Here is a 17,489-nt window from a genome sequence, read left to right on the forward strand (position 1 = left end):
TTAGCCGGTGGCCTACTTCACGAAGCTACTTGCAAACATCGGTGGGGATAAAGATAGTCAATAAACAAGGTAAAATTCTGGCCAGTTAACGCGGCACCACCACTACTTCTCTGTGGCATTACTTCTGCCGTTCTGCCTATCATCGTAATGTCATATCATAGTCGATAGTAGTATATACTACTGACTACTGACAATCAAATACCTAGTCACGAAACGTCACGCTGAACGAAACGCTGAATCTTTTTTTATTTCTGTTATATTTTAATTTCTATACGGACGAAATTTCAATAATATGGACATTAGGCATAGAAAGGTTTGTTTCCAGCATTTTCTTCTTAGTAAAATTCGTATAGGGTATTTAAATAGGATTTTCTTTTCCTCATCGATTGTATATGTATTTCGTATTATCGTTTAAATTTGAAAAATGGATTGTAATATAACCTAAATTCAAAGCAAATATACTTTTACATGTATATGAAAGTGTAAGTTATTAGTGACAATGCGTTTACAATAATTTAAATGGTGTAGATAATTTTGTAGATATAGATTAATATATCTTTTCTTTAATTAAGAAAGATTTGTTCTAATTCAAACGATTGTATGACGAAACACTTACAAAATGATTGATGAAGTAATGTCAATTAATAATCGAGAGTTCAGTTACGTAACTTTTGAAATAAAATTCCATAAATGTAAAACATTTTACCATTTTGTGAAAACTTCTAACTTTATAACACATATATGTTTGTTGATGTTACAAAAGTCTGCAAATCTTTACAAATTGTTGAGTAATTTCATATCAAGCTATGGTTAATTTTGAACTGTAATAGAAAAATTAAAGCGATTGCAGAGAATTTCATCATGTTGGTATTATATCAGTATAGTTTATGTTTCTTCATTGTTTATGACATTATAGAGTTTATTTCAAATTAATTTTTACCCCGAGTTTCTTAAAGTTTCAATAAAATAAAAATACGTTTTATCTAATTAATATTTTTATTCATAAAACGAAAGAATGTATATTTTTGTAATGCTTTTTATATTTAAAAGAATAGAAATATCTCTAGTATTCAAAATTAATTATAATTTATATGTACACACTTCTAAATTAATCATGAATTAATATATAGTAGTAATATATTTGTATTAAATCTCGTAAAATTTTTCGCAAGAAATGTTTTAATATTAGTAATGTTTTTTATTTAGCCTTAAGTTGTGAATGTATTAAATAAATACATGGATTTTCTAGTAAATCAGAAATCTGTGGTTCTAAATATTAATATTTAATAGAATGTCTTTTTTATATTCTACTATATTTTTCCACTATGCAGCATACGTAAAATTTTGAAAGTTCCGTATATAGCGGGTATATGATGCTTTTATTTTCTTCAACTATTTCTCCATATAAAGAAACCAAAACTACCTTCGTTGCCTACATCAGCTACTTGAATTGCATTTTAGATGCGATATATTCCAGTGAGTTTAAAATTCTTTGCAATTTTGTTTATTTAATTGTATATTGTAAACATTGTCGATATGAAAATTATTAAATTTAAGGTTATCGAATCTTCTAATTTCATAATTATAAAAGTGTCACTGATGTCAACAGCTTTAAATATATTTACTTGTATACTGTATTCTGACCGAAATAAAAATGTTTTTGCATATTTAAATTTGTTATTTTGCATTTTTCTTGTTATAAAATGGTATAATAAAAATATTTAAACTCACTTTATAAGCTAAATCATGTTTTATGCCAATTAGGAATAAGAGTTCTCATGAGAAGTAATCTTTATATACTCGAAATCAATATATTTATCTTTCTACAATAATTTTTAATGTCTTTTTTTAAATCATCGACTTTCATATGTTTTCAGTGGCAAAAAATATAAGTGATTCTTCAATTTGTTGATCAGTTTAAACATTGCAATTGCCTTCACAAATTTTCCTTTTAAAAATCCTTATAAAATTTTGTGTTTTTTTGTAGTTGAGATACAAGCAATTAATTTAGAAAAATCCTCAACAAAACTCTAATTCTAAATGAAAACAAACTGTATGTAGTATAAAATGTTTCATTGGTTATATATTTGTTTAATGTATATGTAAAATAAATTCATATTGCATTTTCAGTTAAGAACAGAAAATGAAGGTATTATTGAAGCAGATCACAAACCTCGAATTAAGAAGGGTCATCCAGGCAAAAAATATTTTGTCGTTATTGCCTTATTGGGAATTCTCTTCCTAGGATATATAGCAATAGCGTATGTTTTATAATATATTATAATAGTTAGGACAATTTAATAAATATTAATATTTTTAAAAATTATCATTATTTTTCTGTTGTTTTATAGTTTAATTGAACAAAAAGTGATGTTTCATAAAAAATTAAGTAAAATACATTTTTTAAAATAGTAATCAGATAATAATAATTTGAACAATTTCACTTTGTTTTTTCAGATATGACTTAAAGCCAGTACGTCTTGGGAGTAAGGCGATTGATACATTGGCTTTTTCCTTTAATCTACAAAAACCATTTTATGTCGTAGTAATTGATGCAGGCTCCACTGGTAGCCGTGCTCTGGCCTTTAGTTTCCATGAATCGATTCTTGGTGGCAATTTGGTTTTGGATGGTGAACTCTATACAGAAACAAAACCAGGCGTTAGTGCTTATGCTGAAAAACCTAAAGATGCGGCAAAATCTCTGACTGTATTATTAGATAAGGTGAAGGAAGTTGTTCCACAAGTAGAATGGCAACATACACCTCTCAACATGAAAGCTACAGCTGGTTTGAGACTTCTTCCTGGACATAAGGCTCAAGAAATACTCCAAGAATGCAGGAAAATGTTTGAAGAAAGTGGTTTCCAGGTATGTGCCTAATATTTATAAAACTAATAATGCATAATAAAATTTCTATTTTAAAGATGTCTTCTATACACACAATTTGTTTTATGTTTAGATAATTACTTTTCATTTTGACTTAAAATTTTCTAAGGATTTCAGCATGTCTTAGATCGCTTTAATTAGCATATTAAATGATTTTTATGTTTATGATCTTAAAAAATAGAGATATATAAAATGTAGTAGATTCTGGACACATTACATAAAAGAGGAAGTTATTTAGTATGCTAATTTAAAATTGCTTTTAATATCTAACAATTAATTAGAGTTATATATGTTTTCAAAATCTTTACATTTTCACTTTGTTGTAGTTTCTTTGTTTTAAATGTATTTTTCTCAGTGATAAAATATTCTTGTATTGTCTTCAGTAGGATTGCACACATATTTCTTCCAGAGGATGAAACTAGGTGGTGTATGTAATAGATCAGTATACAGCATGAATATCATATTAGAGAAATTAGATGCTTGATTTGTATAAAGCTTAAAAATAATATGCAAAATAGCAAATACAAAATTATAACATTTTTGTACACAACATTTTTTAAAAGTATTATTTAATTATTTCATAAAATAATCTTCCATACTTATATATTAGATATGTGTTTATATATATATACACGAATTTTTTACTTTAAAAATTTAAAGACTGTATATATAACAATAGCTGACTGTAAAATAAGATGCTTCTTTGCTATTTAAGTTTTAATATTAAAATAGGCGTTCATTGTTCTATGTGTATTTTAGATTTCTAAAAATTCGATTTCTATAATGGATGGAACAGACGAAGGAATATTTTCTTGGTTCACTGTAAATTTTCTATTGGAACGTTTTAATACGCACAATCCTGGTAGCACAGTTGCTGCATTAGATCTTGGTGGAGGTTCTACACAAGTGACTTTTTCACCTAATTCTATACAGGTATAATGAAATAAATATAATTTTAATATTTGAAAATGTGGAATAATGAATAAGAACATAATTAAAATAATCATGATATAGTATTTGATCAAAGGTATCAAATATATTCAATTAGAATCATATGAACAATCATTTCATATGAAAACAAAATAAAAAATGTATTTGATAAAAATTGTAATAGTATTATATTTATATACAGATATATTACTTATAACATTGATATTAGCATTTATAGGATTTTTAACTTTATGTAAAAAATGATGACATAAATACGAATTTTTACTTTTTTACATAACTAGAATTTAGCTTGGGATTTATGTATTGCACAAAATGCAACTGTTTTTATTAATGATAAAAGAACAAATTTTTAATTTATTTAAAACATATTTAAAATTTGTTCAGGAAAAAGGACTTGATGGACATACATATTCTGTCAATATCTTCAGCCATAACATGAGTGTTTACACACACAGCTACTTGGGTATGGGTCTTATGGCAGCAAGGAAAGAGATTCTGACAAATGGAATGAACTTGGATAGTGTAAACCCAAAAGATACAATAGAAGTACGATCAGAATGTGTAAATCCCATAGTTTCGACGGAATGGAGTTATGGCGGATTTAATTATATTATTAAAGGACCCGTGAATGCAACTCATAAACTAGTCAAAACACAAAACTTTGCTGGTGGAGAAGTGGACAGGCCAATTGTCAATTTTCCAGAATGCTCAAAAATTATTGAAAAATATGTTAGCAAGATAAAAAATAAACCAGAAGGTTTAAAAGATCATGAGATTTACGCGTTTTCCTATTACTTCGATCGCGCCACTGAGGTAAATTTTTAAATTTGAAGAAAAGTGATAAGCTTTATAGAAAATACAAATAGATGTATAGTTTTATCAATATTTCAGGTTGGTCTAGTTGACCCCTTTTCTGGTGGAGTTATCCAAGTAAATGCTTTTCAAAAACAAGCAAGGGATGCCTGCGATTATCCAAATACTGATCAACCTTTCATTTGTCTTGATTTGACATTTATCTATGTTCTCCTCCGTGATGGATTTGGTCTGGAACCTAATACGAAACTTTATGTAAGAATATAAATACATTTCTATACTACATTTTATATATTTTTATTTCAGATATAATTTTTTTATATGAAAGAAACTATTAAAACTTAATTATTATAAGTTTATAATGAAAGCTATATACTTAATTATTAAAGTAATATTTAATCTAATGCTTTTTATTTTGTTCTTTTATTAGCTTTATAAGAAGATCAATGGACATGAATTAAGTTGGGCTCTCGGCGCCGCTTTCAACATAATCCAAAATGGTTTTTAACGTATTCGAAATATAGGCGAAGGAATTGCAAATATTTTTACACAAAATTGAAGAAATTGTTTAAGTTTACAATGTATGTAAACATTTGATTTAGATAGAAAATATCAATCTATTTACACATTTTTTATTCTTATTATAACATGTTCAGTTACTCCAATTTGCATATCCTAGTGATATGTTTATACCAGTGTTGTGTATAATGTTTTGTTGTTTGTTTAAACATTCTATTTCAAGCAATTGCAGTATTAACTAAAAAATTAATATGTTAATTAAAGTAAGTCAGAGATTCTTAAGATTTGTTCATATCTTAATAATTTTAGAAAATGAAGTGACTTAATGCATACGTATGTATATACATAGATTGTTGGAAGTTTTGTGGAATTAATTATCTTTTCTGTTATACGTCATAATATATATATACACACACATATTTTCTTAGGAATTTCTGACATAAATATTAAATTGTTTTTTATGTACATGAATCTTAAATTTTATTTTTTGATTTCTTCTAGCACAATTTTTTACAGTGGCATAATAGATTACATTATTTCTTAAACTGCTCAAATTACATCTTATTTTTTAAAAGAACTGTTTAGTGTTTTAAGCAATATAGAGAAACTATAAAAGGGAATAAGGATTTTTTCAAAAAATAGAAATCCTTAATTATCGCATATTAGCGAATAAGATTCTTGCAGTGACCAAGTATATTGTGTGTTCAAAAAAGACAATTTTTATTCCAACAAGTGCATTAATCAGATTACTGCACAATTAGTAATTGTACAAAAATATAATGCTTTAACAAAATATTATAATTTTGGATTGTTCAACGAATATTTGTCTCAATGCATTTGTAAAATGGTTATTAGATTTTAAATATTTAATCTTTATATTAAAATGTCATTGAAGAATAACAATGTGGTACATTTTTATTACCGAGAAATTTTTTATTTCGGCAATAACGGCTAAACTGAAGAACATCAAGACCAAAAAAAGATGACAATAGACTATATATATATGCTTTTTGCGATTGTCCATTTTAATCGACGCTTGGCTGTGAAGATACATTCGGCCGCTTTTAGCTATTGTCGACACTTGTACCGCGGAGATATTATATCAAATACAAATATTATATCGCAATTCAAGAATAAATAAATTAGAATTAAAAGTTTTATCGTTATACAAATTAGTCTACATTCTATACAATGGAAACTGCTTGATGGATAATGGAAATTGTTTCTGTAAGTATTATTATTATCGTAATACAAAAGAACAAGTTTTACAATACATCTACATATACATACATTGGTCTTCATTTCGTTATCGGATACGGTAATATCACATATTATACGATATAATCAACGCAATTAAACGGAACCATATAACTTATTATGAAATTAAATTAGTTATAACTTACACAAAGAATGCAATCCTAATCTTAATGCAATTGCATTCAAACCACATTTCTGGTTTTTTCGAATCATTGGTTAATAATAATATCCTCTTGCACAATTTTATTTAGAAATATTACATGGTTTAACAACACTTTGTTGTGCAATAAATAACGATCGTGTTACTGGCAACCACGAAATCGATAAGAATGATTAAACATGAGAGAGCATGGGATAACTTGATGCAACGCGTGTGTGTATGCGAATAGTGAAACAAGGAAGAAGACCTAATTGAGTGAAAGCTAAGGTCAAAAGGCCAATAAACGTTCTCGGACGAGCCGATAAGCTGCATAATAACAAAATACCAATTGCATTTCTCTACTTTTCTCTTTCTTATTCGATATCTACGATATCATGCTACCTGTACAATCAATCAGGGACATGGATTGATTTTCAATCGTAGAAGTGCTTTAGGCTTGCTAAGTTACATGAATTGAAGTCTTTTTATTTCAAGGGATATTCAATGGAAAATTACGTTGACGAAAATGGTAAAATATGCGTGTAAAATGTTAATTATAATTGAAATTATAGAAAAAGAACATAATATGTCTTTGATGGCAGGTCATAAGAGAAAAGTCTTTGTAATTAAATATGTATCAGATAAAAATAGCTACTAATTAAGCTTGATATATCTGACAGGAAAATTCAATAAATGGGCTCGATAATTATTGTCCATTGTTTGAAATATTAATCGTAAAATGCGTGACTTTCAGTGTATCATTTTCAATGATTCTTTAATCTAATTTGACATAGTTTCCATGTTTCATGTTTGTTTCATCATTATAATTAGCGTTAGTATCTCATAATTGAATTTCGATCTATCTAATGACCAAACACCGAAGAAAGTATAAGAGAGTGATTTTTCTCGATTTCTATAATCTCTTTTTAATTATTTGAGAGATATAATAGAATATTGGAAAGTGTAGTATCCGCTAAAGTTCATGCTATTGCTAATTACATTTAAGTTTGCCTGTGTAATTTTTTGTTGTATCAATCAACTTCATTAGAAAAACAGAAATGTCTTAAATTAATATTCTACTGTGTCTTCGTTAAAAATTAAGTATTAAAACAATAATATTAAATAATAAAATGAAATATTATTATTGGTACGATTCGTACGTTTAAAATGATCAATCGATGGTGATGACGCTGCGTATTACTTACGGTTACTCCCCACGCGGGTTGTGCGTATTTCAAAACGAGATGAGTGCAAGACGAGGTCATGGAATGTGCAGTACTTATATATCTGTTAGAAGCAATTCCAACTGTCTAGAATTTTCTTCGTCAATCTCGACACGTAGATTTTGCGAAATTTCGAGAGGAACAAGCGCATTAGAAATGGAACATCGAGCTTGATGTATGATTCAGTTCAATGAAGAAAAACTAGAAGAGGAAGTAATGACCGTCTAAGATGTATGAGATTTAAATACATACGTATGATGGAATCATTATTCAATGATAATCGACTATAATCTTTTTATTGTGAAACTAGTTATAACGATTTCTATTTTTCGAATTCAATTCTGGCATTCGATTCGCTTAACTGTAAATTGTACTACTTTTTGGTGGTTTCGCAAATTGATAATAGATGAGAGCATGCGGTTATTTTTAGATAAAATTTACGTTTTTATATTCCAGATCGAGCATACGAACTTTCATAAATCTAAGTTTCAGGTCACGTTGTCGTTTCCATTGAAATGCGTTATTATCTAAGTTCCTATCTAAATTTGCTCACTTTGTTTCTTCAATTCTGGCTTATTTCATAAGCAAATTTTTCTTTGATTCTTTTCTCTGTTTCCTTCAATAATATGCATTGAAATCACCACAATGCTAACTTTCTATTGTCTTTAATTGTATAATTCTGTTTCAAAATTATGATAAAATATTGGTAATAATTATGTTCTTATATTAATTACATATAAAATTACATGAATAATATAAAAACGATACAGAAAAGTACTATTTTTATTAATGATATAAAAATACTACTTTAATTAATACAAACCTTTATTGACACCTAACTGAAGTTCTTTAAATCATAATTAAATAACAATGAAATAATTAATAACAATAAAGTTCAATACCCCCCAAAAAAAGAAAAGAAAAGAGAAAGGGAAAGAAACATTGTCAGTGACGAAGTCCAAGAAAACAGATAAGGAAGATCTCAATCAATAGAATACAACCTCCAACTTGATAAAAACACCAAATTTATGAACGTATGTCTCACCAAATTAAATCATCACTTTAAAAAACAATCAGATTCTAAACTATTCTATACTAAATCAAACTATTAAAAAGGAAGATCTATATAGTATTAAAAAGGAAATAAAAAATAGAAGAATTAACATTAAAAGAAATAAGAATAGGAGAAAAAGGATAACAAGCGACATGAACCGAGGGGAAAGCGGAATACGTTAACGTCGTGAAAGGAAGAAGGAGGAAACGAAAGCGAGCTCTCTCTCACGTTCTTACGCAGCTGAGAAGATGCTCTCGTAAGAAATCTTACCTGTGAAACACTGGAAAACTATCGAGAAAGAGATAGGGGTGGGGAACAGAGGAGAGCAACGTCTATCAAAAGGCAACTTTCACATGGTCACCACGCGAAGCCCCTTTTCGGCTTCCTGGAACATCACGGGATTAAAAGTATCGTTGCTATACTGCGAAAAGAGAGGCACCAACACAAGCAATTTACCTGAAAGGTCATTCCTCGACCTCCTTTGAAAAAATCGGAACGAATTTCGATCTAACCTCTTTGTCTTTCCTTCTCCTTATTCTCGCTTCTTCTTTTATAGAGAGGTTCAGTTACCTCAGCGGTCAGGTAGATCTCTGATTTACCCTTGATTCCTTTTCCTTGTTTGCTATACAGGGTGTCCTAGCAATCGTCGTACAATCGGGAATAGGGTGATTTTACATAAAAAAGCGCGAATAATAACAAGTAATAACAAAATACAGAACAAAATTTTTTTGGACAATGCTTCGTTCTTGAGAAAATCGTGTTTAAAAATAATAAAATAAAATGAGTAATGGTTTAAGAATTGGTATATATTGCAATAAAAGTCTTGATATAGGACGAATGCTTTCCTCTGAAACCACTTCTTTCAAGGAAACCATTTTCTTTAAGGATACCTTATATTCAGGTTAGACAGTATTTTGAAATAGAAAGTGAGTACTGCAATGAGTAATACTTAAAAAAAAGCTACTGAAGTGAAATTCCCAACTAAATATTGTATTAACTTGTGAGTAACTGGACACTTGAAGGTAATTATCTTAATAAAAACAGTTTTCGAAACTAATGACGTCACAAGTGTCGAAACCTGGATAAGCCAAGAAAGTAATTTATATATATATATATATATATATATATATATATATATATATATATTAGTATTATTAATACGAAATGTGTATAATTATCTTCATTTTTGATTAATAATTAATCTCACATCCAGAAAAAGGAGCAACTTCGCTGTTTACTTTTAATATCTCAATTATAAACTAATTGTTACATTGTCTTCAAATAATATAGCTTTCGATCACTTAACTCATTTTGCATCGAAAGTAGACAAATTTCAATCGTCGACTTTCTTTTACAGTACTCATATTACATGGTCAAAGGTTCAATGCAGTGGTTAATAATGGTACCTCTCGGTGTTTCAAGATTTATCGCTGCACAGTTGCACTTTCTCTTTCTCAAAGACCGTTAAAACCATCAATTACACACACCCTTGGCCAGCTAACTCGAAGAGGAAAAAAAGCAGGTTAAACAGCAGCGCTATCAAATATAGCAGCCGACTTAGAAAAAGCAAGCCGCGGAAAAGATCGATCGTCCATGTAAGAGGAAGGCATCGATTTCCGCGTCTTCTTCGGGAAAGGCGTCGTGACGCAAGCCGGCGAAACTTTCACTATTCTTAAACAACCACTAATCAAGATGAAGACGACTACCAGGTAGGTACGTTGCTTTCCTCTCCTTTCTTCCCTTCTTTTTGTCACTGAAAAACTGTACTCGATGAACGTCCTCGAGGTCAAGTCTTCTTGACGAACCTTTGCCGAGTTAGGTTTCGTAAAAAAGATCACTACTGGTGAATACTTCATCGATTGATAAAATCGCGATATTTGGCAAATAGTCACATTTTTTGCGAATTTTTAAGGTTATGATTGAATGATTTTGTGAACTTCTAGGAAGAATTAGTTCTTTATGTATACATTTTTGCTTAAATTTTGAGATAAATTAATTTCGTTTTAAAAAATAATTTATTTATATATTATTTTCCATTTTTCTATTCAATAATTAATGATTGTTATCTGTTATTTGTTATGTATGTAAAACAATATTAAAACATAATTATATACATAGTTATAATAATCCGAGTTACGTGCTATATGAAGTACGTCTGACTAAAATACAAATTTTACAGTCTATTTAGAGAATTGATATTTATTCAGTCAACAATGAATTTCTTATGTCTTTCTTATATCAAAATGTTAATCACTTCGAGGCTAATACAGAATGTCACTACTTTATTTAACTACAGATATCAGACAACTTAATTTATATAATTTAATGAAAGTCTTATTAGTCTTTGTTCAGATTATACATCGAATATAATTTAATTAAAAAAATAATTTATATAAATATGCGAAAGAAGTTAAATTTAACGTTGTAAAAAATATTTATTAGATTGTGGATAGTAAGTTAACTAATATATGTACATATTTCTAGTATGATGGATTTGTGAGGTTACGTATATCAAAACATTTCTTTCTTTTAACAAGTTTCAGTATATATACATACATGTATCTTGATCTCTAATGCAATCAATCATTTTATAACATGTGTAATCACATAATGATATTCGTGTTTATACTTAAACATCTAAATATCTCTAAGAGGATTAATTTATACGTGTTTATACATATACATTTAGAAAGACGACGCACTTCCGTGTAATCAATCACTATTAAGATTCATTGGTTTATATAAATCCTTAATTTCCATATTTCATATTTTTATGTGATTCATAATAATAAGGTTAATTATTCGGAACGTTGAAAGTTTGAATACGGTTGATATAAATCTTTCGACGTGACGCGCGCACATGATGCAATAGTGACGCGTTCATGCGAATAAGCCGTGTTGATGGACCACAGAGCACTTAGTTTCCCACACAGGGTGGCGTGGGCCAGAACTCTTCTTAGCTTGTATAATGTTTTAGACGAAGAATCATTGCACAATACACCGTTTATACTTTATACGTTTTACCTCATCACACACAGGATTGAATGATACGAAACTGCGTGCTAGGATAGTTTCTCTTTATTTACGTGAACATGTTACTTCTAGATTCGAATGGAAATTATTTACCATATGATTAACGCAATTGTGTATTTTGTTTAGCAAATGTATAGAAGCATTTTCGAAATGTTGATTTGAAGATATCTTTTACCTGGCTAAGAGTGCGAATAAAAATGATTTAACGTGTTTTCTGTTTGTACCTAATTCACAGAATATGATGTCATTTATGTTGAAACTAATTTCTAGGTACCATATCATAATTGATGGTTTTTCAATATTTATTCTTTCATAATATTTAATTTTAATATCACCGTAGTTTCTTTTTGTTTTAATAGTTTTTTATTTTCTTCTGTTGTTGTTTATGTTATTGTCATTAGCATGTTAATGTTACTAATGTCGATAAGGAAATTTTATAAATATTTTTCAGTAAAATTAAAGTTTAAATTTTATCTTATGCGAAATAAGAATCTCAGGGTCTAAAATTTACAGCGTTTACCAATCAGCACTACTGTTGAATGCGGTCAGTTCTTGCAATATTTTAATGACTTTGTGCCAATTTAGACTTTCGTTACACGTGTTCCTGAGAATACGGAGAAATTAAAGTGAAACGTGATTTCATGCAGCTAAATTTTCGATTGCATTATTCTCATTCTGTAATTATTCCCATAATGATGACCTTGTATTATAAAGCGCCCTAGTATATAGCAGTATATATAATGAATGTTAAAATGACTTTTACACTTATAAAAATAGAAATTAGCTTGTTGCGTTAGTATCTTTTTTTAATTTTTATTTTAAAATTACCTCTGGATGTGTCTTTTGTTTAAAAATTTTTTAATTTAATTCTAAATTTATATATATACACATACATTTTTTTTTATTATTTTCTTAATTTTCCCTTTTAGGTTCATACAGAGTTTTTCTATTATTTGTGAAGATTTGAAATTCACTTTAAAAGACATTCTTTCTTGTTATTTTTGATCCGTGAATTTACATTTAGAAGTTTCCTACTACCAAAGATGACTGTTTCATTATTTATTATAGACTATTTCTTATAATACTAGTAAATGTGATGTAACCCAATATTTTGATTTTGCTTCTATTTTACTCGCCCGCTACCTGTTTTGCTTCTAATAGAAAGTTTATTTTGGCAAAGGACGAGGATTTTTATTTTTTAAGGAAGTATTTTCTCGAAGGATGATTTCACAGACGACTTTCTCTGGCCCTCTTAAACAGGAGAAAAGGAGCACGAATAGAAATTGAAAGTTCACAACGCTCCATGTGGGAGATTGTAGTCGGAAGATCAATCGAACGTGCTTTCACGTTGCAATAATTTAGCAAGGAAATAACTGATTCGGCTCATTGTTCTAAACAAAGGCATGCTCTATATAAATATGTTGTAGCAAATTTTGTAAATAGTGTTAAACTATTTCACAACGATATTTTGTTAACCAAAGAAATAATTTGGATTCCCAGCCATCGATCTGTTATTTCAAAATTTTCTACGTCCTTATTCGAAACCTAAACTTTCAATAAAAAACTCAACTGTAACCTAACTTATTTATCAATAAAAGGTCAAGGGATAATACGAAAGAAGACATCATGGTTTTATGTAAAAATACATAAAAAAAGCTTTATTTCGCCACCGTTTTCTTGCAAAAAGTAACGTATAAAAAAACATTTAATCCTAATTGTCGTCGTCGTCGTCGTCTTGATTACCGTGTTTCTAACTTCCGTTAGAGCCACCATCGTCATCATCATCATCATCATCATCATCATCATCATCATCATCATGATCGTCGTCATTATCATCACCAGTATCATCATCGTTATGATCGTCGTCATCATCCTGGTCATCACGGTCATCATCATGATCGTGGTCGTATTATTCTTACTAATCGTGTAACTCCGAATCGCGAGCAGGAGCCTCATGTTACTATCGACTGTCCATTCGATTGTCCTGTTCCTGCTCGTCGCCGCGGTCGTCCACGTGGGATCACAGTGTGTTGCGTCCAATAGGATCGCAGTTGAGCCGTGGCTGAAGCCGTGGCCGAAGCCGTGAATGCGTGCGTGTCGCGGAACGTAAAGATAGGTTCGATTACGGGTGGAGGAGGAGCTGCGGGGGTTCAACGGGCATTTTGAGTGACTAGTAAGGCCCTGAAGCGCCGGGAGTCCCGTAAGACGTACTAGGTCCGCTTGGTCCGCTACCGCCATGACCGTCAAGCCCTCCACCGACGCCTCCGCCGATGCCGCCGCCGATTCCTCCACCGATTCCTCCGCCGATTCCTCCGCCGATTCCTCCGCCGATTCCTCCGCCGATTCCTCCGCCGATGCCGCCGCCGATTCCTCCACCGATTCCTCCGCCAATTCCGCCACCGCCACCGCCGCCACCACCAGAGGTAACTTCCTTCTGTAATTCGTAGAATGCAGTCTGATCAGTTTTGATTAAACACGAGATTTTTTAGGTACACAGGTTCTGTATGCTGAATTAGAGTGATGAATATTGGAAGTTCGGATGGAGAGTTCATAAACGCAGACGGTTTCTGTGTAAGTTTTAGATATTCTGACTGTCAACTGCTTTGTTGAAGACGAAAATTATGATATATAATAGCGGATTTATCATGGGTATCCTTTCTTTAATTCAAGTAAGAGTTTAAGTGTATAGTTCTAGGGCAGCAACTTATGTATGACGATTTTATATTTTCTACAGGCTTATTAGTATCTCTTAAACCTTGAAAAACATATGTAACTCTGCAAATTAGGAAAAGTTTTGTTACATAGATTAAGCTGAGAAACTAAATACCTCGAGTAAAGAACCTATACAAGCAATATAGTAATAACTTTAATGTAAGAAGTGGCTATGAAGAATGAAACGATTCCAATTACAAAAGAAACAAAAGAAGATGAATATCTCCACGAAAAAACATTTCCATATTTCATATCATAAAATTTCCTCCTATGGATAGCTTACCTGGGTCTTGTATTTGATGAAGTAAACTTCTGGTTTGCTCGGTTGGGTCGGAGCAATAGTAGGCAGAGTGATTTCTGGAGCTTCTTCCGGTTTCTTCACCAACACGTAGATCAACGTCTTCTGTTCATCTTGTTGAGGAAGAGCAGGAATGACAGGAGCAGTGGGAGTTGGTGGAGTGGGTGCCTTGATGAAGATGATCTTGTAGTGTTTCTGGGGTGGAGCTGGTGGTAAAATGGGTCTGGTAGGTCTGTCTTCTGGGGCTTCTGGTGGTGGTACGTGTACGTAGATGTGTTTCTGGATGAGAGAACCACCTCCGAATCCACCACCGCCACCTCCGCCGGCTCCTCCACCGATTCCACCACCGAAGCCACCACCGAATCCACCGCCGCCACCGCCTCCGATGCCACCACCGAAGCCTCCACCGAATCCACCGCCGAGTCCACCACCGAGTCCACCGCCGAGTCCACCGCCGAGTCCACCGCCGAGTCCACCGCCGAGTCCTCCGCCAAGTCCTCCGCCAAGTCCTCCTCCATGTCCGCCACCGAGTCCACCACCTATTCCGGTGGTTCCACCTCCCGGTGCTCCGTAACTGGAGCTAGGCTGAGAGTAAGAATAACCTGCTTCTGGCCGCGCCATCGCCGAAGCGGCGAGCATCACGATCTAGGAACAGAGAGAGTAATATGGTTAGAGTGGTGATTTTAACGAAAACAGCGGGCGAAGAAAGGGATTATAGGAAAGTAATCAATGAAACGTAAGTTAATGGAAATGGAACGAGGAATACATGGGATTACATGGGATTAAAAAGTTTTCCTCGTGCTTTCATAATTGTGCATCTTAATATGATCATCAAATGCATTGACATCGAACGCAATTGCATCTGTATTGTCTTCTGGATCGGCAGAATCCCTACTCTTCTCTACTTTCTCTCATACCCTCTCCCTTTCTATGCTCCCCACAAATTCCCATTTTCCTTTTCTTTCTGTCTCTTTCGTCGTTACTTCTAATATCGAAATTCTCCGTGTAATTCAAGATTTTGACAATTCCAGTTCAGTCATGTATTTCGATTCTCAAAAGCACAGTTTGTTTATACCTTAGTACTTTAGTTTCATACCTAACTAAGTTGTAATCTTATTTTTTACCGCCACATGTTTTCATGACTTGGAAAACTATAATGAATTTTTTTTAATAACAATATAGGTAGATCTAACAAGAAAAGTAGCAATGGGTCGACTTATACTACTGTGATTCTCAACCCTCCACTTGGCCAGGATCCTAATAGGAAATTTCAAAGAAAATTCAAGGGAAAAAGGAACGACGGAATCCAACGTAAATAGAATAAATGCACTATAAAAAAAAAAAATCAAAGAAGAAGGAAACAAAAGATTAGCGAAAAGAAGGAAGCCATGAAATAAATGGACAATAATCCGGCAATGGCAAATGGACACTGTCTAGAACGTCACAGGACACTAGCTCCACTGGTCAGGAAGAGGATGTCGATCGAAAAGGGTCAGCGACTAGACGAAAGAAATTCAACTCACCATGAATGCCCTCATGGTTGCTGCTGTTCCTTGGATTTGAGGACTGATGCTCCACAGATGCTACGGTTCCCCTTTTATACCAGCCCTGGCCCCACTCGTATCTCGACCCATCACCTATGCTGATGAGACCGTCTGGCGAATCTCTTTCTCTCTTTCCCTCTTTCTCCGCTGTCGCCGATCTTGCTGCAGCTCTTTTCCTTATACACTACGAACTTGACTCCCTCAGTACTCGTTGTTAACCCTTTTTGTCCTTGTCCAAAGGTTGAACCTTTGTCCCTTTTAAAAATTCTGCATTCACGGGTGACAAACATGTCAGCGCGAGGTGATGGGTTTTTTGGCCGGCAAGAGGATTGGCACTTTCTAAACTCACCTAATGCCTGCGAGTATGACTCCTGCTCAGCGTTTCAATATAGAGAATACGAATTTACGTAATGGAGACGTGATGGCGGATTTTTCCTTTTTTTAAATTATGAGACTATTTTTAGGCTTTTTACGATAGCGAGTACATGAAAATGTAAATCTCCGTATATTTCATGTCGTTGGCCAGTGATATATATATATATATATATAATGGATTCTAGTACTCTATTTAGGCCGCTGCTATCTTTTACGAAGGGCAAGCACAATAAAGACGATCTGCATTCCCTGCATAATCTACTGCGTTCTTTCGGTCAACCAAAACTCAACTCTTACGCGAGTTAGAAGTATCCATTCAGTGTTCCTTTCATTTTTACTTATTTTATTTAATCTTTGCATTTCGGCTTTGAATGACTTCCAGCTATCAGGTTTACAACCGTATGTAATCTCTACCCAATACAACAATACTATTTCTCTTTTCAGCGCTATAACACTTATTTCTCTAGCTCTTATTATAGCTAACCTAATCTATCTTATCCTACTATTCTGTCTCTTTCATGATGAGGATATTTTGAGGTTCCTTAGAGATACTTTGTTTCTTATAGTGCGCGTTTGACAGAGAGATGGTGGAAAATGTGATGTTTAGAAAAAGTACAACCTAAATGAGATAAGCGGACTATAATAGAAGAAAGTCCAAGGAAAAAGGAAACGAAGGAAATGCGCTGC

The 17,489-nt window shown here is 32.0% G+C and overlaps 2 protein-coding genes and 2 long non-coding RNA genes across 6 annotated transcripts; 2 read left to right on the forward strand and 2 right to left on the reverse strand.

Annotated features, from left to right (window-relative positions):
- Positions 1-172: 172 nt before the first annotated feature.
- NTPase (ectonucleoside triphosphate diphosphohydrolase NTPase) lies at positions 173-5,268 on the forward strand. 2 transcript variants are annotated; one of them, XM_069130068.1, is made up of 7 exons: positions 173-313; positions 2,131-2,261; positions 2,458-2,866; positions 3,644-3,817; positions 4,220-4,648; positions 4,727-4,903; positions 5,079-5,268. In XM_069130068.1, the coding sequence occupies exons 1-7, from the start codon at positions 293-295 to the stop codon at positions 5,154-5,156; spliced, it is 1,419 nt and encodes a 472-aa protein (XP_068986169.1). In that variant the 5' UTR covers positions 173-292; the 3' UTR covers positions 5,157-5,268. The 2 variants fall into 2 exon arrangements, with proteins under 2 accessions (XP_068986169.1, XP_068986171.1); XM_069130070.1 differs by lacking the exon at positions 173-313 and adding an exon at positions 1,267-1,476.
- LOC138188360 (uncharacterized) lies at positions 2,550-10,369 on the reverse strand. The gene is made up of 4 exons (XR_011175481.1): positions 10,247-10,369; positions 9,297-9,476; positions 9,111-9,225; positions 2,550-2,637 (listed from the first exon to the last, which is right to left on the reverse strand). It is a non-coding gene; the product is annotated as an uncharacterized LOC138188360 (long non-coding RNA).
- A 69-nt stretch (positions 10,370-10,438) lies between these two features.
- On the forward strand, positions 10,439-17,472 carry LOC138188362 (uncharacterized). 2 transcript variants are annotated; one of them, XR_011175484.1, is made up of 4 exons: positions 10,439-10,549; positions 16,066-16,789; positions 17,000-17,110; positions 17,369-17,472. It is a non-coding gene; the product is annotated as an uncharacterized LOC138188362 (long non-coding RNA). The 2 variants fall into 2 exon arrangements; XR_011175483.1 differs by having other exon boundaries at positions 16,066-16,785.
- TwdlT (TweedleT) lies at positions 13,544-16,539 on the reverse strand. The gene is made up of 3 exons (XM_069130071.1): positions 16,407-16,539; positions 14,869-15,528; positions 13,544-14,307 (listed from the first exon to the last, which is right to left on the reverse strand). Exons 1-3 carry the CDS (start codon positions 16,419-16,421, stop codon positions 14,044-14,046), a joined length of 939 nt encoding a protein of 312 aa, XP_068986172.1. The 5' UTR covers positions 16,422-16,539; the 3' UTR covers positions 13,544-14,043.
- Positions 17,473-17,489: the final 17 nt, after the last annotated feature.

The sequence above is a fragment of the Bombus flavifrons genome, chromosome 16 (genome assembly GCF_040668555.2).
Source record: "Bombus flavifrons isolate JBK064 chromosome 16, iyBomFlav1_principal, whole genome shotgun sequence".
NCBI classification, from domain to species: Eukaryota; Metazoa; Arthropoda; class Insecta; order Hymenoptera; family Apidae; genus Bombus; species Bombus flavifrons.